Source organism: Peromyscus leucopus, chromosome 5 (genome assembly GCF_004664715.2).
Source record: "Peromyscus leucopus breed LL Stock chromosome 5, UCI_PerLeu_2.1, whole genome shotgun sequence".
Classification (NCBI taxonomy): domain Eukaryota; kingdom Metazoa; phylum Chordata; class Mammalia; order Rodentia; family Cricetidae; genus Peromyscus; species Peromyscus leucopus.
In genome coordinates, this window is record NC_051067.1 from 137,250,758 (window position 1) to 137,274,421 (window position 23,664).

Below are 23,664 nucleotides of genomic sequence, written 5' to 3' on the forward strand. Positions count from 1 at the left end.
CACTCATTCGAAAATCACCCTTTTCAGACGCGTTGGCCAAGGGGCTTCTTCACTGAGACACTCACCGGGAAACGCAGGAACTGTTTTCCCTTGAGTATCTCTAGCTGTCCCACCCTGCCGCTGGTGTTGGCTAAAAGACCTGTCCCCTGGATCTCTGATATCCCAAACCCATTTCGGCTAAACTGTGCAGAGCAGAGCGGGGGTTTGGGGAGGGAAGCGGTCCTACGCTCTCGATCGCTGGGGAGGGAGGGAAATTACATCTGGGTTAGGGGATCGAGTCCTGGTTGGTGTCCCGACCTCATTCTCCGTAGAAGATAGCTCTGGTTTGGACTTTCTGTTCAATTTTGCAACTTGCCGGTTGCTTCAGGAGCCGAGGCCTTTCCTCTAATAACTCTGGCAGGATCAAAGTTTAAGATTTCTAGAGTTCCCGCGGCCCGAGGACATTGAGAGAGCTGCTGACGTCACCCTCCGCTGGGCCGGAAACCCGGCGGCCTGATTCTACCCCAAGGGAAAGGAAGTTGAGGCAGTGACTTGGGATTGGTGATGATTAAACCAGGTAACAAGACGTAGGGCAGATGTGTTTTCATTGCCCTGTAAGATAAATGCAGTGTTAAGTGCCTGACAACTTCCCAGAAGCAATCAGCAAAAGTTTACGAGTGCATAAACCTGGAAGACCATTCCCCGAAGGTGGTTATAAGGCCCGCATTTAAAGCTTCCATAAATTCTCTGGCCATTTCCCCAGCACAACTTTCCAGCGACTATTAAACAGCCACCTCCTTCGGGGAGCCTGGGGGGATTTTCTCCGATCTCAGAAGAGGCGGGTGGATACTACCTAGGGGAATCAAGTTGAGCAAAACTTTGCTGTAGAATTTATGGTGTTGGAGGGTGTAGGAGGTGGGACTAGGGAAATGAGATTATATATACCCTCAGGTAATGAGTTATCGGGTACCTAGGAAAAGAACCAGGATTTGCTGAGGTCTTGCTATGAGTCCCGTGGCATCTATGCCACCGTTGGTCTGTTTTTTTTTTTTTTTTGTTGTTGTTGTTGTTGTTGTTTTTTGTTGTTGTTGTTTTTTGTTTTTTGGGTTTTTTTTTTTGGTTTTTTGTTTGTTTTGTTTTAAGTTTTTTTTAAGTTTTTTTTTTTTTTTTCTATTGCCCTGTCCCTCCTGGATGTCACCCTGAAAGACACTAAGTCAGTGCTCCTCTCAAACTGGCACTTGCTACATCCTACACCTTTTAAATACTTTCTTGTGATCTCCCCCACCCCTCAAGGAATCCAGGCATCCTGAGCAAAGTTAAGGGAACACAAGAAAACACACTGGAGAATGAAGTCAGACTTTAGGGAAGACTTTTAGCCACTCTGCCCTGAACCACCATGGCGCTGGCCTCCATCCTTTTATTAGAAGCCTGGTATCAGCCTATCACCAGCCAAGCACGACCTACCTGTGTTTATGGAGACCCTTCCTTTATAATCCCTATGAAAACAAAGCTGCTAATTGACAAACAATAACACTAGCATGTCTTTAGCTTCCTGAAGGGACAGGTTAACAGCTGCTGGGAACAGAAGAGTGAAAGAGGACGGCAGCAAGGGAGAGCCCCAAGAGAGGCACTGCCCAGCACCAAAGCGACTTTGGTCCACAGCTATACACGTGGGCAGGCTCCAACTTTGTGCTGACCGCCAGGCCAAGATCCCAGGCAATGGAGCTTCAGGCAGTCAGCCTGCTGGTTCTCGATGTTTGAGTTCCAATATAATTGCTGAAGAAGCACCAGTAACAGACGACCTGGTAGTGCCTCTCTCTCTCTTAGAGATTGTATCGCAGGCAGTCGTTCTGGAAAAGCAGAGCTAGGCTCCTTTCCATCCTTTCCAGGTGACAATGCGGGCATTTCCATGTCGTCCTCAAGCCTCCTGTATGAAATAAGGTGCCCAACTGTTCTGATATTACCATTCAAAAACAGGTTCTGTGGTGAACCTCATTTGTGAATCTATTACAGAGATTAATAGATTATTTCTCCCTTTTCAACTAATTCTCAGTGGGGAAATTTAACCATATGGTAAGGAGAGAATTAGAATTTCATCACATTAGAGCGAAATATAATGAAAAGAGTCCAACACCTGGGGCCAACTCCGAAAGCCACAATTAAAAGGTTTTTAATGAAACCAGAAAAAACCCAAACTACACAGTCTTTAGTAATTCTGCCCCACCAGAGAGACTTACTGGAGATGTTGGGGAATATTGTTTTTACTTATGTTCTAAGGATGAAAACTAGCCGCAAATACCATGTGCTTTGAGAGACTGAACTCGGAAGCGCGAGGACCGCGTGTATGGTCCCCATGCGGAGAGCACTTGTTTTCATAATTCTGCCCTGAACTAACCCTCCAGGAACAGCCCAGATGGATCCAGATGTCCCCAAAGGGCTTCGGAGCAGCGGCGGTTACGTTTGCGGCTAAATAATTATGCACGAATGCCCCCACTTGGTGTGTGAGAGGATTGGACTCTCTCTGTTCACTCTTGCGAAGCAACTGGATTTAAATCTTGAGGAAAGTTTGAGACTAGTTTCTTTCTGCCCGTGAAGCTGTGCGCTTCTGTCGCCACCGCCTCAGCACTGTGTGTGGACGGTTGCAAAAAGCCCTCCCCCCAACCCACCCCTTCGACTTTCAAATCAAACGGGCTATGTGAGCAACTTGATCATCATTTTAGTGCTTTACTTTTAATTTTTCGCCTCTGTGTAGGAAATGGGCGGTGGAGGGGTGTGGGGAAAAGTCTTGGTGGGGAGGAAATCTGGGTTCGCTCTTGCTTTGCTCACATTCTAGCTGAAAATCTAGAGTAAATTCGGAGCAAGCCATCAGGGACATCATTCCCCCACCCTCCACCCCCACCCCCCAGGTCCCATCTCTAAATGCAGACATGCTATGAACAGGGTGGAATGTAATTCTCTCCTCAGAGGGTAACTGAGCAAGCTGAGACAGTAGTGGTGAGTGAAGGGTAGTGGGGGTGGGGCGCCGTGGGGGCGGGTGGGGGTGTCTGCTTTCCACCGAACTCCCAGCCTTTGCCGCCGATCTACAATTTGCTGAAGGAGCAAAGAACATCCTCGGCTCTAAGTAGGGCTTTTAGTGTGCTCATTGATGAGTGAAAGTCGCCACACATGTCAAGCTAAAGGCAGTTGTTGGGTTACTAACAGGACCCAGCGCCTTGCAAACATATGCGCTAAGCTGTGTATACAGATGGCAGGCAGAATAATGGAGCAGGCGCCTTTTATAAAGCTCTGGCTGCTGCCTGTCTTCAGACCTGGGAAATGAAACTATTCAGACTCGCGGCCAGATAGCGCCTGCGATTGTTTGTTACCGTTTTAATCCTATTAATTAAAACGTTAACCTGATTGGGTAGAAAGCGCTGTCCCAACAGGCGAGTCTTCTTCATAATAACCTACTCAGAGATAATGATGTAAAAGACTCCCCCGTCTGTGGCGGCGGCTGGTTGATGGGTCCGGAAATCTCTTGAAGGTGAATCCAAGCAAGATAAACGGTGCGGAGAGGAGGCGCGGGGCTGGACTCAGAGCGGCGGCGGCGGCGGCAGCTCCACTCCCTCCGCGACAACCCTCCCACCATGAGGGGCCGCGGCCCATGGTGAGCCCCAGCAGCCAGCACCGTCGGCTGGAGACGAAGAAGAAGAAGAAGAGGAGGCGGCGAGCGCGGGGGAAGGCGAAAAAGAAAAAGAAAGAAGGGGACAGAGCTGCGGGCAGCGCGGGGACCGACGCGCGCAGCAGCTTCGGAGCCCGGCTGGTGCGCGTCTGTGCGGCCGCCTGACTCCCGAGCCCAGGCAGTGGCCGTGCCGGGCTGCAGGGCGGGCCATGGCGATGGAGCGCGGGCTGCACCTCGGCGCAGCGGCCGCGAGCGAAGACGACCTCTTCCTGCACAAGAGCCTGGGCGCCTCCACCGCCAAGCGCCTGGAGGCAGCTTTCCGCTCCACGCCCCCGGGCATGGACCTGTCCCTAGCACCGCCGCCTCGTGAACGCCCGGCGTCCTCGTCCTCGTCACCTCTAGGCTGCTTCGAGCCGGCTGACCCCGAAGGGGCCGGGCTGCTGCTGCCGCCGCCCGGAGGAGGCGGCGCGGGCGGCGGTGGCGGCGGCGGCGGCGGGAGTGTCCCTGGGCTCCTCTTGGGCTCAGCGGGCGTGGGGGGCGACCCGAGCCTGAGTAGCCTACCGGCGGGGGCTGCCCTGTGCCTCAAGTACGGCGAGAGCGCTGGCCGCGGCTCGGTGGCCGAGAGCAGCGGCGGAGAGCAGAGCCCCGACGACGACAGCGACGGCCGCTGCGAGCTGGTGCTGCGAGCCGGGGGCGCCGACCCGCGGGCATCCCCGGGAGCGGGGGGCGGCGGAGGCGCCAAGGTGGTGGAGGGCTGCTCCAACGCCCACCTGCACGGCAGCGCGGGCCTCCCCCCGGGGGGCCCTACGGGCGGCGGCGGCAGCAGCGGCGGCGGCAGCGGCGGCAGCGGTGGCGGTGGCGGCAGCAGCAAGAAATCCAAAGAGCAGAAGGCGCTGCGCCTCAACATCAACGCCCGCGAGCGCCGGAGGATGCACGACCTGAACGATGCTCTGGACGAGCTGCGCGCGGTCATCCCTTACGCGCACAGCCCCTCGGTGCGGAAGCTCTCCAAGATCGCCACGCTGCTCCTCGCCAAGAACTACATCCTCATGCAGGCGCAGGCCCTGGAGGAGATGCGGCGCCTAGTCGCCTACCTCAACCAAGGCCAAGCCATCTCAGCCGCCTCCCTGCCCAGCTCAGCGGCCGCTGCGGCGGCGGCCGCTGCCCTGCACCCCGCGCTTGGCGCTTACGAGCAGGCGGCCGGTTACCCGTTCAGCGCTGGGCTACCCCCGGCTGCTTCCTGCCCTGAGAAGTGTGCCCTATTCAACAGCGTCTCGTCCAGTCTCTGCAAACAGTGCACGGAGAAGCCTTAAACATTCCCTCCCTCTCGAAAGCCTCGAGACCGACCCTAGAGCTAGAGGAAAGCGAGAAGATGCTCCCCACCCCTTTTATTTTGGTCCTCTCCTAGTTGTGAAACATTTGCAGGGCAAACAAAGCAGAGGCAGCAACTGAGAAGTATCAGAGACAAACTGGACTTTCAGCCTTGGCATGCCCTGAATCTCGGTCTTTGGGGTGGGGAGGAGGGAGGGGAGAGGGAGGTTGAGTTGGGATGGAGTGTGGATGTCTTTTTTCCCTCAGAAAAGTGGCAACTTCAGTGACAACCCAGACTTCGAGGAAGCAGTCTTCTTTGAAGGTGAAAAATAAGTTGAAAAGTAGTGCTTGTTTATTGGACGTGAAAAGTACTGAATGGCAAAATACTAATCCTACTAAGAGTTGCTAATTTGGCTAGTGCTGAAGGGCAGAGGACTCCTGGGTTGAAAGGCATGGGGACAGAATATTCATTCAGACAAATCAGAAAGGGCACTCGAAAATAAATTTTGATTCTGAGCCAGGAGAAAAACTTGAAATGCAGACTTAAGTGGAGGGAAAAGCAGAGAGAGACACATTGCTATGAACGACTTGCATTTTTTATTGTCTCTGAACTTAAAAAAAAAAAAAACGTGAAAATGCTCAAAGTTTTGGGGAGAGTGATATAAAAAGCAGGTTGTGGCTGAAAGAATTGCTTTTAAAATATTTATGTGCACCTTGTTACTTTTTACTCTGCAATGATGTATTAACAATTCATGATATTTATTTGTTATTCTTCAATGATCCACATCAACAGTATTTATTATGTGTTAAGGTCTTGGGTCTTATGTGAAGATATTTTTTATTGCTTCCAAAATTCTGTTTTATATATTAACTTACACTGTGTGCCAAGTGTTTAAAGGTTTATTTGCCAACAAGTTTGAAGAGAAATATTGATGTATCTGAGCTGCTTAGGTTTTGGAAAGGTCACCTGGATATTTTCAGTTGCATCATCCCTGTATTTAAATTGAGCTTTAATAAATTGCTTCAGTCCAAAAATTACAGGAAAGGTGTTTCTTAATTGATGAATGAATTGATTTGTTTTTCAAAAGGGGACCTATTTGCATTCCAAAAGGAAAAAAACATCACAGCAATAGATCTTGTAAGTAAGAACATGCTAGGCAAATATATTTTCCAGGTTGTGCTGTGCATTTTAAAGGGTCTAATTTAATTGCTTTTAATATAGATGTACATATATAAGTTATTTTAACTGTGAAGACTTATTACGTTAAAAGACTGCTTTGATTTGCTTATGGTGTGAAATCATTTGTTATTTTTCTAAAAAATATAAAAATTTAAAAGAAATGAAATAAAGCTAAGGAAGAGCAAGAAGCTGTTTACCCAAAGTGAGCTTTCAGTTTTAGTTTGCATGGCTATCTGCCTGCCTTTCATCCTATGAAAATCCAGAAAAACCTCTTAAGAAATGGAGTCTTGCTGTTTTCCACTCCTTACAGATAATACAAATTCAGTTTGTCAGGTTGGGTGATGATTTCAGAGCTGTGATGGATCTGTTGGTGGGTTTTGGATGTGTAAAGAATGAAATATATATATATATATATATTAAATAGGTCAATCAGACTATGACAGCTATGTACGACCATTTGTATGTGTATCTATGTCAGAAAGAATCTTTATTAAAATATTTTGATCAAACATTTTATTATGCTGTGCTTTGTAGGAGACACCATCTCTCTCCTGTGTTATTCTTGCCTGAAAAGTGACAGAAAAGGAAAGGTGTTTTCAAAAGTTTGGTCAGTGCTGTACAATTATGAGTAGCCCTAAATCACATGTTTACTAAAAGGACAACAGCTGGGATCCCATGGAAGCAGAGGTGAGAGGGGTCAGTGATGGGAACCAGAATAGGCCCAGAACTCCTGATACTGGCAGGAACTTACCAAGCCAGGCTCTCCCTAAAGTTTGTCCCACATGTACGGTATCTAGACCATGTTAGGACCTGCCAAAGTGGGTAAACTTTCTTAAAGGCATTTTAATCAAAAGTTCTGCCTCCACATGCTTGAAGACCAAGGGAAAAGATGGATTTGGATTCTCTGAACACCAGCTTCATTGTGGCTTCATTCTACTTTTCTGTGACAAGAAAGTCAACTTGATTGAATTACCTAAGTGTAAGTAATGGCCATAGAGACTCCTGGAGTTTATTCTGTTGCTTGTTAATGAGATGTTGGTGTTTGAATAGCATTAGGCATGGAATCTACTAAGGCATGATGTGTTTGCTTGTATTCGGACCTTTGCTCTTGAACGTGGAAGTTATAATTCGTAGTGTGGTAGACATCATAGAGATAGTGGTGCTGGTGTGGAGGTATGAAGGCACAGAGCTTCCACTGAACCTGGTTGCCTAAATGCAAGCATGTGTGTGTGTGTGTGTGTGTGTGTGTGTGTTGGGGGGGTGTTCTGTGCAGCCTCAGCTCATAAAGATATCCCTAAATGCCATCAAACTTAGTGGGGGGTGGTAAGGAAGGATGATTTCTGCTCCACTTGCCATCAAAGAAGATTAATCAGAACCTGTAACTTTTCCGGCAACATAAGAGCAAAAGGCCTTGAAACTGAAGCCTTCCCAGTCAGAGAATGGGGGTAGAGGAGGAAGGGACCAGGGTAGCCCCCAGGCAGGAGAAGACCGTCTCTCAGCATTTACCAGACAAAGCCTGGGTGCGTCTAATTATGATTATTAAAACAATTTCCATGACGATGTCTAATATTATGTTAATTTGAAAACAACTGTGTATGAAAACTGTCGACTATAATACCTAAATTCATTTAATGAAACACATCGTTAAGGCAATTAAACCTCCTGGATGTGATTAAGAAACATAATTACGACACTGTTCTGCACCATAATTGGGTGTCTTTAATCAAGGGGTAAAGTGATCAGCAACACAGCCATTAGTTTGTATTGTTCTGGCCCTGCTGTCCATCATTCTGATTAGGAATTAGCCACAGCCACCACTAGTCAGGTTTTTTTTCCCTTTTGCATATTAACATTGTAGGGGACACATTTGCTGCAAGATTTACTGCTTAATATTTTGCATTATTAAGAAGGCCTCCTTGAAATACTTCCCCTACAACCTTTGCACTGTTCAACCATTATCAGAAATGGGTCAGAATAACAAATCTTGAACTTCAGGAAACAGAAATCTGGTTCTCCCCTCACCCTCTATCCACCCAGGCTCTGTGCTTAGTTCAGAAGAGAACTCAAATGCAAGGGGGAAGGCACTGGAGAAGGATGTTGACAAAGAATGTCAAACAGGTGTAACTTAAATGCATCAGGGACAATGATATTCATTTTTCACACTAATATTTTCAGACATGTCAACCTTCTCTCCAGACTTGGGAGCTGTTCAGCAAGTGCTTTTAGGGAACCCAGGACATATAAAAGACAAAGAAGCTTCAGATTGACTTAGGTGTCCATCTCTGCCTCAATCCCACCCTCTCTATAGTTTCTCCAGCATCTGCTCTGGTTAAGAAGAAAGGATGGCTAGAGAAATTGTCTACCTCCCCACACCCCCACCCCAGGCCACTTTTCTTCTTAGCCCTATTTTCTACCTGCTCTGGAGAATTAGCCCATTCACTGCTGCACCATAGTGTCTGTCCCGGTGGGACACATGTACCAGAACTGAAGACTCGGCACCAGGGCCTTCAGAGTGCACTTGTCCAGGTGTCCTAGAAGTGTGGGCATGTGCCAGCTAATAGTGGCTCATCCAAGAGCTTGCTGGGGCATCCACCAGACCTTAGGACCCTTTCTCAGGGGCATCCCTCCAGCAGCTCCTCGGAGGACTGAGGATGAGCACATGGGAACTGGAGACCCACTTGTCTTGTGAGTCTCACTTGATTTCTAGCACCAGTTCACCACTGAGGCCTGACAGACACGTCAACTGTTCCTTTGCTAAGGTTCCTGCAAGTGAGCATCTCGGAAAAGTCACTTTTCCTTCCTCCTCCCTGAGGTGAGTCGATGTGTGTGCCTGTGGTGTGCTGAACACAACACACACACACACACACACACACACACACACACACACACACACTGCAGTGCTCTTTCTTTCTGGCCACCTTCCCACTGAGCATCCCTTCTAAGACCTGGTGCTGTACAGGAATTTTTCTTCCTGCAATTGCACCCAATTCCTACCATCAGCCCATGAGCCACTAGATAAAACCCAGGCCCCTTGAATTTTCCATGCACTTTTGGCAAGCCGCACCCAAACCAAATCTTTCTATCCTTCCCACCTGCCTATGGACCTGACCTGGCAGAGTGGCAACGACTGTTGCAGAGCAATGACTTATGAAAGATATAATCATGTGTTAAATTGAATCCTCCGTTTAACTGTTAATGGTGTGCTCTGGGCACATTTCGTATTAAATGCTATGGTAACTAATTACCACTAGGAAAAAAGATAATACACTTGCCAGACTTTGAAAAATAATGATGAGAGCTCACTTCCGGTCTTGTAGCACATGGTGATGGCTCTGCCTGGCTAAGAGAGGGAGCCTGTGCTGATCAAGGTCCGCCAGTGTTCCAGAAAAGAGGGAGGTAAAGAGTCCTGAGCTGGGGGAGGGGGAAGGCTTCTGAGCTTCCTCTTCCAACCTTTAATGAGAATGGGATTCAGCTTGGGGAGGAAGGGTGTCATGGGGAAGGGAAGAAATTAATGACACCTCGACACAAAACGAAATCGCAAAACTTAGCACCAGAAACAAAAATGAGCTTTCTTTTAGCCAAAATGCAGATCAGATGAAAATCATGCACTGCTAAGGGACTTTACATCAATTTACGATTTTGTTGTTGTGAGGGCAAAACAAATAATTGAGCCTGTCTCCTGCAATCTATGCCTGCCTTTGTAACTCCTGAGCCTCTTGATTGGCCAAGCCAATGAATTTCAGACTGATTTAAACTCTGCCTTTAAGCTTAACAAACATAGACACAGAAAGAAGGAACACTAAGAGGTAGTAATGTCCATATTTGAAGTACAAACAACTTTCAGGATCAGAGTTCTCTTTTTCTCAAACAGATCTCTGGTTCTTCAGGTCAACTGGTGTGCATTCTGCAGGCTACCGAGGAAAAAGAGGAGTCCAGTCCAGCCCAGGTCCCATGCAAGACCTAGTGCTTGTCACCTATCTTCAGCCTGAGCAAGGAGAAGGCTGTCCAGAGCTGCTTGGTGGAGAAACCGAGCCGCGTCAGCAATAAGAGCACCTACAGAGCTGTTCTCACTCTGGGCCCAGTGACAGGGTGGCAACCCAGCTGCTGAGCCACATTTCTCCGGGCTTCCCAAAGACTGGCATTTCCCCGCCCTTCCTCAGGCCCACTGTGGTCCAATCACCAAGTTTCTTGGGACACAAAGAGAACTTCAGGTGCTCTGCCTTGAATTCTCTTCCCAAGTGATGCCAGATCTGGCTAGCCCCTGCATTTCAGTTCCAGGCACTTCCTTTTAAAGGCACACCTTCTGCATCTTAGCCAACCCCAGGGGTTTTGAGAGCTTGCTCCAGTTTTAAACCTGGAGAAAGTTTTACTTCCTTATTGGGAAGGGAAACTCTTCTTTCCCCCTCTGTCACCTTTTCTGAATTAGTGATATTGGTTTTAATATTTTTCTGGATTTTCTCAAAATGGGGGGTGGGGGAGAAGTAGGGAGTTAGGGAGAGTTTGCTTTCTGTCTCCCATTTCTGACATGTTCTCTTGTTGTGCAATGCAGAAATACAGACTAGGCAGCATTGGAAGGAAATGTCAGGGCTGGAAAGGTCAACGTGCAAAAAGAAAGACGATTTCAAACACTGAGCACCACCCCAAACACACCCCTGCCAAAGATGTCCATCTTACATGTCACAAGGATGCTTTGATGGGGAGTTGACTTTAGTTATGCTCGATATGACATCATCTCCTTCCCAGCTTGGGAAAGGGTTAATTCTTTCTCAAAGACCGTTGCTGTCCTTGTCTTTCAACCTGATTCACAGATGCAATAAAATATGAAGCAAATTTATGATCTGTTTCAAGCATTTTATTGCTGTATTTTTAAATTCATATATGCACATATAAGAACTATGATCTGTGAATAATTTGAAATGCTATAGTGGAATGATACATTTTAGATAAAACATAACCATATCTTTATATAATTATCACAGATTAAAAGAAAAAAGAAAAATAGATTTCTAATGTGGATCAAACTGAAAAACTAATGACAGCCATAAACTGCTAACCAACCATAAATTAACATCTTCATCAAATGTTAAAGTGGTATCAGTGGTTATATAAAGCAATTATTATTTCTCCTTATAAGTCTTAGGATAAAGTCCAGGTATATTTGGGCTTTTACTAGGAGAATGATTTCAGCTCAAACCTGTCATGCTAATAGGGGTGTTTAGAGATAAGAATTCAGATTTCAACATAAAAATGCTTCATGACCCAACCTCATTTTGCACATTTATTCAACTCTGACAACTATTGAAGTATTTGCTGCAAGAATTTCTCTGTTAAACATCCTTATGAATTCTTTGAAAGGATATTTTGCCCCCCACCGGGTGATGATGGTGGTGGAGTATATGCCCAACTAGTTAAAATGCTGAATTGTGCATTGTCTGTTCAAGTAAACGCAGCTAAACATGCTGTGTGCAGTCTCTCTGAAGTATTATGTGCAAAATCCAGTGTCAGGCTGAGCCTGGGCCCTTCATTCCTGACTTCAGTGAGAGGGAACGGTTTTCCTAACCAGGCCTCCACAGAAACACAAAGAGCCATGAAAGAGGAAAGGCTATCTATCTATGGGATGCTGGGTATATCAGCAAGTGGGGTCAATTAACACATGGGTCTATGTAACTGTAATTTTCTTTTGCAGAAACATCAGGTATACATATATTTAAAGTGTAATTGACTCGAATGAATAAAATTTTTAAAAAACTATAGTTGCTCAACAAATTGTGCTTTTTGAAAAATTAAAAATTACTTTCTCTAAAAGTAAAACAATTATTTGGATGATGGATAATGGGGCAACAAATATAAGTTATGCCTATGGCCCAGATATCATCTGTGATCTCTTGCCCTGGAGAAGAGCTGTGGATGGTCATTACCTAGGGTCACAGGTTAATGAAAATGTCCAATAGTCCAAGAGTCCTTCCTTAGGTGTAATTATTTGAAAGTATTGTTTACTGTACTTTCTTTCTTAAAAGTGAAAAAAAAATTATACCTTTTCAATAGGTTTAAGTTAATTCAAAATAAGTTAGCTTAAATTTGAAAATCTGTGTCTATAATATAGAATAAAAGCACTGCTGCATGTAGACCAGGAGCTTCACTAAGGATTCAGATGACCTCAAACACTAAACCAAACATTCCTTTAATGTACCACCAAGGTACTTATAAAAACTCTTAATTATATGAGTTCTTATAGTTTTGGAATAAATGTCTGCTTGATTTAAACATTAATTTCAAAAATAAAAGACAAGCATTTATTAAAATGTTTATATGTAAAATATTAATGACACATTTAATGTTAACACAATGGCTGGTGGTTAGAAATGGGAGTTATGTGCAGAGTTGGTTTTTTTTTGTACGTAAATGTCTCAGAATGGTACATGCTTCATATTTACAAATGTTTGATATCATTTCAATGATGAATCATTAGATTCTGGTATTTTCATCTCTCTCTTTTTGCTTCAATGATAAGCACAAATTGTTGTTATATGTACAAATAGATAATGATTTTATCTCCAAGCACTTATTTACTGTGTTGCCTGTAATATAATCTTTCCTTATATCAAATACTCTTTAGACTCTGGCATAACCATGGAATGATTTTTAAGAAGCCCGACTCTGAATAGAAAATGGACATTATTACTTACATGATTATACTAATTCCAGAGAGTTCTACACATTTTAATGTACTTAGTAAGTGTTCTATAGAGTACAAATGAAAGTCAAGGTATAGTTTTCACAAGATATCCGTTTAATGAGCAAGTCACCCTAATTAGGAAAAAAGGAACACTGAACCAACCAGTTCAAAGTATCAGGTGCACCTTCTGCAACAGTTGGCTTCTGTTACCTGTTAACAGGAGCATGAGCATCTCCTAGTAGGCTTTTGTCAGAGTTGCCTCCATACCATCAGTGTTCCTAAGAAATGCCAAGTGTCCCAGTGTAGTAGTGCAGTAAGTTACTACAGGAGACTCACTTCATTCTCATCAACACTATTCTGTTAATAGACTTTGTTTGGCACTTGCATTTCAGTTTTATGAATGAATTGAGTACTGTCCAAATATTACTCAGCTTCCTTATCTGTTGAGCAATGAAGAGAGCTGCAGAAGACCAAGCCCAGCTAGACTGAGACTTCCATTTCTCATTCTTATACTTCTCTTTTCACAGACTAGAAAGTGTTCACAACTGTAGCCCAGCCAGGTCAGCATTACACATTTAGTGCTTTTTCTTGGACTTGGTTTTATCCCACATATAGACAAAGTTAAAATGTATTGAAAGATGTTTTGAAGACTACACTTTTGAGGGGAGAGCATGAGAAGATGAGAACATATACATAAAGAAGGTGAGGGATGAAGTTGGATTATTCATATCACATAATTATTTCTGAGAAAAATCTGCTTTTTGTAACCAAAAGTAACTAATCTGCTCTTAGTAAGGAAATGAGACATAAACATTCATCTGTGATTTAAAAGTTGATTTATTGATTTTTTATTTGTAAATTAAAGAACATTAAATATTTCATTTGTAAAATATTTGAATTTAGTCAACACTTCTTTAAGATAACTTACATTTTTATAGATTTGTCGGTATCTTTTTTTTTTTTTTTTTTTTTTTTTTTTTTGGTTTTTCGAGACAGGGTTTCTCTGTGTAGCTTTGCGCCTTCCCTGGAACTCGCTTTGGAGACCAGGCTGGCCTCGAACTCATGGAGATCCGCCTGCCTCTGCCTCCCAAGTGCTGGGATTAAAGGCGTGTGCCACCACCGCCCGGCTGTCGGTATCTTTTAACAATCAAACATAGTAAGCAAATGTATCAAGACAATAGTTCATATTTTTAGAACACTTCAGGCTAAACACATCTTGAAAGGTAACTGTTGGCAAATTTTCAGCTATTCAAAATTGTGTGCTTGAATTCTTCATGAATTAAATGCTATCTACTCAAGAAATTTAACATAAAAATACATTCAAGTTAAACAGTTCAAAACTCATTGGTCACTGATCTAACACTATAAGAAGAGTAAGTAATGATTGTGTTAAGTAAGTGATACAGTTTTATTAAATTGCTCACTATGACTCAAAATAGTGCTAGAGAGTAATCTTGCACTCTAACTTTTTCCCAATTAAGTATTCAAGCACAAATTCCTAGTAATGTAGTGCAACTAAACAAGAGTTTGCAACACTGTCAAACTCAGTAGGTTAAAAAGTGCACATTTTAAAGCCGGGAAACTATGCTTTATACAATATAGCCTCGTTTTATTCTGTAATTAAAACCTGGATATATTTTGTGTTTTGGTCTTTGATGAAATTTTAAGATTATATTGTTAAGTGAGAAGCTGTTTAAAGGAAATATTATTCAAATAACTTTTTATGATGAAATAAGCACAAATGAACAGTGTGTATTTGAATTATGAGTATCATTTTGTGACCCAAGATCTGATAAAAAATGCATCTGGTACAACTACAGTGTCAGGAAGGCCAGGACAAAGCAGATGAAAAGTCCAATAAAGCTTGCTCTTCAACGTGCCTTACTTAGTAAAAAGTAGTTCTAAAGAGCATCACAGGTCATTTAGCCTCTGCTAACCAATCAAATATGTAATTATAAATGGTCACAGATGTAAAACAATAGTATATATCCTTTTACTCAAAACTTGTGTGAAGCTGTAAAAATGAAAAGAAAATTTAAGATTTATGAAATAGTTACAAAATTCTGAAGACTCAATGACTATTTGTTTTTGGCTCTACTTTTTTTTAAATCATATCATCACAATACCTTAAAATTACACATATCCATGTGCTAATTAATTATGTGTATGTGTCTATCCACACCTGTGTGTGTGTCTGTGTGTGTGTGTGTGTGTGTGTATGTCTGTATGTGTGTGTGTTAGTGAGTGTGTGTATATAGGACAGGGGACAACTTGTAGGAGTCAATTCTTTCTACCATATAAGGTCCCTGGGACAAAATTCAGGTCATCAGTTTTGAGTGCAGACAGAGTTACTCACTGAACCATCTCCGTGACCCCATAGACCTTCTATATATATTTTAGCTTGTGCAATTTGTATATGATAATGTATTATGGAACACTACTTTATAATGGTTGCTGGAAAAGGCTATTTAGATGGTATACTAATTCAGGTATTAAAATAATTTTAAAAAGAGAAATTTATTCTTTACAACCAAACTGGCAACAGATAAGTTATTTATATATAATTTTCTCAAAAAAAGATATTCATGAAGGGGAATGTTAATCCATTGCACAGTATTATATCTAACTAGTGGTAATGCTCAAAAATATTTCTTCAAATAAATGAATGAGAAAACAATAACTCTAAAATATTCCTATATCAAACACATGACCTACTACTTTAGAAGTTTCCTCAAATATAAGCATATACATATATAAAATGATTTTTGATGGAGTTATCCTATCATGAGGCAACAAGATGCCAACTATACACCATGGAACAACAAATAAAATGCCCCACCCAGTGCCAGGAATAGGTTACCTCCTTTGGAATTGCTAGTCATTAAGGTCACATAGACCCATAACATTACAGTTATTGCAGTGTTCTTGGATACCAAATCTAGAATTTGACAGTAAAAATCCCACTTCTAAAGACAGTACATAATTGGGAGATACAGCATGGACAAACCAAGCTGGCCTGGAAACTTCATTCCCAATTGCTAGCTTTCAGAGTGCTGGAAGATGCTAGGAGTATTACGGGGGGGGGGGGGGGATCATCACTCTTACCCAGCTGAGCTCCAATGCATGAGTGGCACAAATATCATGGGACTAACAAATCACTTTCTGGTTGGAGTTAAGGTCCACTTCACAAGTTGAAACACATGCTTGGCACTGCTATTGGAATCAAAAACTTGTGGATATACATGACATGTGACATAGCGGAAAACTTATTCTTACTACTCAACTGAATTAACATGATGTATTAAATAGTCTCCTATTATCTTATTGTTCTACCCATAGATTAATGCATCTCTCAACCATCATCAGTGAAATTTATTTTTCCAATAGATTGTGACTATCACACAAAAACCCCGACTGGTCAAGGTTCATACAATAGCAGATTGTGCAATGTTCAGCCCTAGTGGAGCATATGTGTTACAACTCCTCCTTTCAAGGTTCAGGGATGATTGCAGAAGAAGGGGCAGAGAGTTTGTGACATCCAGGGTTAGTTGATGACTACTAGGACACAGTATTGACTGGATATACCAGTACAGTTGAAGATATGAACCATAGTGGCTGTAAAAGCATGTACAAGACCTGTGGGAGATGGGAATGGAGTCCCATTCCACTCCTAGCTAAGTTGCAACTGGAAACTGATAGCTGTTGGGAAAAGGAAATGGAAATTTCTTTAAGGGTCTTGCCCCTGGTGGATCAACCAAGCTCCAGTAAGGCCACACACCCAAGAGTATAAGGGCAGCACAAATTGTACCTGATGAAAAAAGGGGACACAAAGTGGCCAGGTAGGGGAGGGAGATGTATCTGGGAGAAGTTGGGGGAAGGAGAGGAATATGATCAAAAAATTGTACAAAATTCCCAAAGAACTAATAAAAATAAAAAGATTTTTTATTTTTGAGTATGTGCTTATGTCTGCATATATGAATGCCATATATGTGTGGGTAGCCACGGTGGTCAGAAAAGGGTGTTGGATCCCCTAGAGCTTGAGTTATAAGCTGCCTACTGTGGGTGCTAAGAACCAAACTTAGTTCTCTGGAAGAGCAGCAAGTGCTTTTAAGTGCTAAGCTATCTCTCTTCCTCCTATCCCCCACCCAAAATAAATAACTTTTAAAAGACAAAAGTTGCTTAAGTATCTGTTAAACTTTCCAATTCTGTTTTCAAAGTAAGTTCACATGTGTTGATGATAAGGCAGCTAGACCCCATGACCTTTCTTTTCCTTTCTTTTCTTTTCCTTTCTTTTCTTTTCTTTTCTGTTCTGTTCTGTTCTTTTTTCCTTCCTTCCTTCCTTCCTTCCTTCCTTCCTTCCTTCCTTCCTTCCTTCCTTCCTTCCTTCCTTCCTTCTTTCTTTCTTTCTTTCTTTTTCTTTTTTTGGTAAATATCAGGGTTTCACTTTAGTCTAAGAATTTAGGCTCCTACTGCCCCAGGCTCCCGAAAGCTAAGGTTGCAGGTACATTCCTCACTTCTTTCTAATTATTTCATGTAATAATTCTTCAACCATTTTCTTTTTATTTCTTTAAAATTTATATATACACTTTTAAGTATACATTTAGCAAAAGTTAGTATGTAATATTTTCTTTCTGTTTTCTCTGTTGCAATATCATGAAAGCATACTGCTTGTTGAATTTTACAATATGGAGGATCTCCATTCAGATGTTAAGGCAGACTCCATATCCTAATACAAATGAAATAGACTGTATTTTGTGGCAAGTAGGAGAGAAAGTCTAGGGCTCAACATGGCATAAGCATGCATGTGTGTATGTGTATATGTGTGTGTACAAAATCCAAGACTTCTGCACAAAGTCAGTAATTTTCAGAGCCAACATACTTGGTGGGTGGACTAGAAACATTGCTCTACATTGCAGGATTAGACATATTTGCATGTCTTAATCTGTGTCTGGTTGAAACAAAGAAGGGATCAAATGTCCCACCTGCCTGTCCCGATCATGGGTTTTAAGTTTTACCCCAGAACCCAGGAGGCAGAGGCAGGCAGACCTTTGTAAGTATATCTTTGCTACATAATGAGGCCCTGTCTTACAAATAAACAAGTAAGCAAGCAAACACACAACAAAACTGCAGCAAACACCCCTAACAAAACCAAACACCCTAATCACAGTGTTTCATTTAAGGCTGAAATTCACAGTTACTTAGCAGTGTACCATGTCCTCTCCCAAATATTCCAGGTGAGCATTCCCAGTAATCTGAATTAGACAGAAACATAAACAGTAAGACAAAAACCAAACACAAGTTATATGTTGAGGAATGAACATTAAATCCCAGTCAGAAACATTTTTCAGAAGTAAAATTACAAGGAACAGAGGCTCCGTAGTTAAGCCATCAGAAGCACTGGTGGAAAGGAGGACTACAGAATCAGACCCATAAAATAAGAGTGGGTTTGAGATGCCAGGTGCGGAATATAAACCATTCTGACTACAATTAAAGAGACAGTGAAGGTTCATTAGAGGAACAAGATTTACAAAATATGACCAGGTAGAAAGGAAGAACGAAGAATAATCAACTGAGACATTCAATCACTGAACTTAGAAATTACATGAGATGGAAAATTTGAAAGCTGACAAGTTGGTGACTCCAAATCAACCAGAGAGACTCTCCGAAGGAAGAGGGTCAGATGGGCCTGAGGATGGGACATCACACATGTCCTTTGTTTTCAGGAAAATGAAGGGTGTCATGAAATTGTATGGAGGAGGTAGGGTGGTTAGAGATAGCCTTGGAATAGAGACAGTGTGGTATATACACACAATGGAATATTGCTTGGCCTTAAAAAAATAAATTCTGTTATTTGATTCAACAGAGAGATTTAGAGAACATTTAGAGTGAAGTAGAACCAAGCAGAGATAGACTAATACCAGGTACTCTACCTCATGTATTTGCTTTAATTTAATTTCATCTTGGTTCAATATAGAGTATCTAGGCAGAGGGAACCTCAATTGAAGATTCGCCTTCATCAGAAGCCTATGGTCATGTCTATGAAAGATTTTCTTAATGATTAATGTGGCAGGGTCCAAGTCCTATAGGCTATACCATTTCCTGGGCTGGTGGACTTTGGCTAATAAGAAAACTAGTTAAGAATGAGCCAGTGAGCAAGCTAGTATGCAGCATTTCTTTGTGGTTTCTGTATCAGGTTCCTGCCTTGAGTTCTGGCCTTGATTTGACCTCAGTAATTGATTGTGATTTGGATGTGTGACCCCTGATAAATTCTTTTCTCCACAAGTTACTGTTGACCACAATGTTCTTGTCATAGCAAGAAAAAATTAGAATATATGAAATTCAAAATAATTAAACTTACCAAAGCACAGAGTGAAATGGTGATTATAGAGGCTGGGGAAGTGTAGGAGAAATGATCAATAAATATAAAAATCTCAGCCAGGAGGAATATGGTCTTCTTGGGGGATGTGGGAAAGGTTTTAGCACATTGCCTTGTGAATATAGTTAACAAGAGAGCACTGTATGCTAAAAGATGCTAAGAGAATATACCTCAAATGTTCTTACAACAGGTGTTAAGTATCTGAGTAGATTTAATCATTTGGGTTGGTCTAATCATTCCACATCATTTTCATAAGCCATAAGCTCACTTTGCCTGTGAATTTATATAGTTATAAATGGTCATTTGGCATTTTTTTAATAAAGGAAGGAAATTGAAGCTAAAGACAACTTCAATTGAGAAAAAACAGAATTCATGCCAGTAGACCTTCATGCAAGCACCATTCAATGAGCATATGCTCTAGAAAGGAGAAAAGGAATGCTACCATGTTGTATTTACCTAGTATGATAGTTATTTTAGAGTGATATTTTAAATCAATTTCTTTTGTAAAACCAATAGAAAATTCCCAAAGCATTAGAATTTCTAATTAATGCAGCATGAATTAATCTGGCTTAATTATTTGCCTTGTGAGTTTGCATTTTGTATCTCCATTTATGCCAAATGTCAATCACTGGGAAATTTGATAGTAGAAATCTTTTAATCATTGATACAGGCTGTATTGTGTCATATGAAATTATTTTGTATAGTTTAATGTGCTAGTCCAAAATAATACAACTAACCTCTAAGTCCAAAAGGTTGTAGATAAATAATACTATCTAATTTCCCAGTTTATATAAATGGAAACATTTAGAAAAGGGCTCGTTGCAGTATTAGAATAACACAATTTATACTAAAGACCAATACTACCATCAATGCTATAATGACTTCAACATTTCCCTCCATAATAAACCTAATACTAATGTCTAAAGCAATTGTTGAATATATAATAGCCTTTGTGTTTTCACAGTCTCTGACTTGAACATGAGAGGTCTTACATAACAAGAAATTTTGTTCTATTGAGCAAAAATAGAATACAAAGTTATAAAGAGCATTTATGAATGATTAAATATTGAAGGGAAGTTGGAACATTTAATCTGCTGCAAAACTCATTTAATGCAAAGGTACCCTGGTGATAGGACATTTTTGATACTCTATTTGAAGGGAACATTTTCATACAGTGTAACTCGTGGGATTTAATTTCCTTCTCCTCTGAGAATTTGAAAATTGTTAGACTGTCCGATGGCACACTTTTCCATATAGAACATAAAATCATATTAGAGGATTTCAGTAACTTATAAAACATCATCCAGGGCCAAATTTATTACTGGAAAAGCACATTCACAACAAATGTTAAAAAAAAAAAGCTGCAGCAAGTACAAAGTTGCAGTTGTTACTTTGAACTTATCCTGAAATGATCACCATGGCATTCTTTTATGCCACTGCCCTGCTGTGTTTCATGATAGGTTTTGTCACCAAGAACAAACTGAGTTGATCTTGGATCAAATATAAATTTGCCATTTTCAAACAGACAAGCATAGTCGTCGCATTTACAGGACTGCAACAAACCACAGAGCTCAGCACATGTAGCTCCACTCTGATAAACTGCTTTCAGCTTTGGCAAGATTTTGCCTTGTACCTAAATGTGACATCAGAATCGGGATGCTGAATACCAAACAACAAACGGTTGTACTTGAGTCTTAGAGGCTTCTTGTCAATTATTTCTAAATCAAAATAAGTTAAAATCATAACCAATAGTAGCTTTATTTCATTAACTGCAAAATATCGGCCTGGACATTTGCTGGCTCCGAATCCGAATGGCAGAATGGAGTACTTCAGCTTTTTCCCGTCTTTGAGAAAGGTTGTTTTCTTCTTGCCATCTTCTACGAATCGATTAAACCTAAATTCCTATAAAGAATAATAGACATTGTTAAAATTAAAATTTTACAGGAACTAGTTTGAGTTAGGTCCACCAGGTTGCTATCTCTCCTTGTCTATCTTGTTGTGCAAGGCTGATTTGTCTGAAAACATACAGGAGGAAGTAAAACTTGAATACATGAAAGCCATGCTCAAACCTTCAAAAACTTAAAATGTTACAGGGAACACCTATATTCAAATACCTAAACCACTTCTTTTCTCTGTTCACATTTGTCTTGTCTTTTCTTACTTAGTATTCTGTGCTGTCACTAACTACTGGAGGCTGGATAATTGATAAAGAAAAGACATTGATTTCGGCTCATGATTCTAGAGTTCAAAAAGTTTAAGAGCCTGGAGTTCATGGGGCCTTGATCCGTTCCTCACAATGGAAAACCACAGAGCAAGCTGGTGCATTTAGAAGAGTGAAAATAAGAGAGGCAGTCTATTGTTATAATAACCCACTTTTCTGGTAGCCAATATGGTGTCAAGAAAGTGATAACTAACATGAAAAGCGTCTTAACCCTAACAACCTAACCACTAAAATGGCATTCAGATTTCAGGCTGAGTTTTGGAGGGGACATTCAATATTCAAATCACTGTGATTACAGGAGTTTTTTAAGCACAAAGGCTACATTTATCTCCATTTCCGTCCTCTATGATGGATCTTGACATATAGTAGGGATCTCCTATACTGCTGCCATTGTTACTATGAAGTAGTACATCTCAGCAGCCAGTTTGCTATTCATTTATCCTCCCATCTATCTCTTTATGGATGAGTATCATGAATTTAGTCCATTGCTTATGTTTGGTTTAAAGAGACAGAAAATAATAAAATTCAAACAAAGGCCCAGAGAGAACCTAAGCTGCAAAACATATTTGTTTTTTTCTATGTTAATGTGAATTTTCCCTATGACATTTCTATTAGAGTGCATTCTGCTTGGATTAATTCTAGATAACAGGCATTTCTGACATATTTTCATAAATAAGTTACAATAATTGCTACAGAAAGGTAGAGAGCTAGTTTACTTAGGATAGATTACCAGCAGCCTTAATTTTGCCAGTCTGCTAAAATGTCCTGGCTCAACTCTTCCTTGAGTTTATAAAAAGGTACTGAGTGACCTTATTTTAGTTTTATGTGAATTAAACCTTCAATTAAATTAATGTTCATGGTTTGAATTAAGACGACCAATTATTTCCAATAGTTGGAACTCATTAGATCTGCTCAACCACAACTTTGATGTAAACTACATGATGTCAAACTTGTAGAGGTAGGTCAGATCCAACATGATTCAGGTTATGGTGAAACTCTGTATTGTGACTAAATTATGATTGCATCACAAATGCTCAAGCTATTTTAATGGCAAGTTGAGTAATGTCAAGCCAATCATTTCCTTTATCAGGATTGGGTTTACCTTAGTTTAATCCAGAATACTAACTTTCTTAAGCATTTGAACTTTGAAAAACGTTGCACAGTTCCTACTCTCTCCCAACTTGCAAGTCAGTACAACGGTATTCTCTGTGAACACACAGCCACAGAGCGAGACCCAGGTCAGGCACCAAAACTACACAGAGAAACCCTGCCTTGAAAAAACAACAAAAATTATTTTCGAATTTTATTCAAATTTATATATTTATGTTCCCGTCATGACAGTCACAGAGTAAATGCTACTGATAGTTTCCCTCTGAGTTTTACTAAATAAATAATAAAATGGAAATTTCTGAGATGTTAATTCTGAAGAGACTGAAAAAGGATGACAGAAAGCTAGAAGAGTAACATGGTGATCAGTGAGAAGTTTGAGGAAACTTCCCTAGCCTCTCACAGGGCAGACATTGAGGTCACTGGGAAGAGCCTGGGCATCCTGGGTATCATAGGGCTTATTTTATTTACACTAGCTGGATACTATGGAGTCACAACTTATGTTAAGTTTTCTTTTTTTGCCTTTTCTGGCACAAATGCCAGAACTATAGTGAATTTTTTCCCTGGGATTGTTTTTCATGTCAAAATTTACTTAAACTATTTGGCCTTAGCGGGAAGCTATGGGAAAGAGTGCTAATCTCCTTAAATTGGTCAACAGGAAGAAGAATGCATCAGTGGTGTGAGTTCAGGAAGGCAGGTGTGAGCCCCAGAAATAGAAAAAGTTTACCAGAAGAGGGTTCATGTAATACCTCTCCTTCTTTAGAAACGCTATGACCAGGCTAGCCTTGAACTCATAAAGATCCGCCTGGCTCTGCCTCCCAAGTACTGGGATTAAAGGTGTGCGCCATCCCCACCCGATGACAATAAATTTTAGTAATAATTCATTTTGTTTGTTCCACTGCCTATGCATGGAGAACCTGGATAGGTCCATGTTGGGGAGGCTTATAATCTCCATTAGGGAGTTATGTTTAGTTTTAGCTCCTAAAGGGAAGCATAATTAATCTCACCTGAGCTATTTGGGATAATAGTAATGTAAAGCAAAGGCCAGTAAGCTCCACTCAAACTCAGTATTGACATAATCATTTAAAGTCTCCAAGTGACCTTAGGGTGTTGGAAACAGGAGTGGATATGAAAGCCACCACACCTGCCTGGT

General features: G+C 41.4%; 2 protein-coding genes across 3 annotated transcripts in view; one reads left to right on the top strand and one right to left on the bottom strand.

Annotated features, from left to right (window-relative positions):
• Nucleotides 1-1,902: 1,902 nt before the first annotated feature.
• Bhlhe22 (basic helix-loop-helix family member e22) lies at nucleotides 1,903-6,642 on the top strand. Its single transcript, XM_028864516.2, has one exon. The coding sequence runs from the start codon at nucleotides 3,850-3,852 to the stop codon at nucleotides 4,951-4,953; it is 1,104 nt and encodes a 367-aa protein (XP_028720349.1). The 5' UTR covers nucleotides 1,903-3,849; the 3' UTR covers nucleotides 4,954-6,642.
• A 10,568-nt stretch (nucleotides 6,643-17,210) lies between these two features.
• LOC114690079 (cytochrome P450 7B1) overlaps nucleotides 17,211-23,664 on the bottom strand; it is a 177,378-nt gene continuing 170,924 nt past the window's right edge. For both annotated transcript variants that reach the window (XM_028864517.2, XM_037206395.1), the window contains exon 6: nucleotides 17,211-21,085. In XM_028864517.2, the coding sequence (XP_028720350.1) occupies nucleotides 20,789-21,085 (297 nt within the window). In that variant the 3' untranslated portion in view covers nucleotides 17,211-20,788. The remainder of the gene's footprint in view (nucleotides 21,086-23,664) is intronic.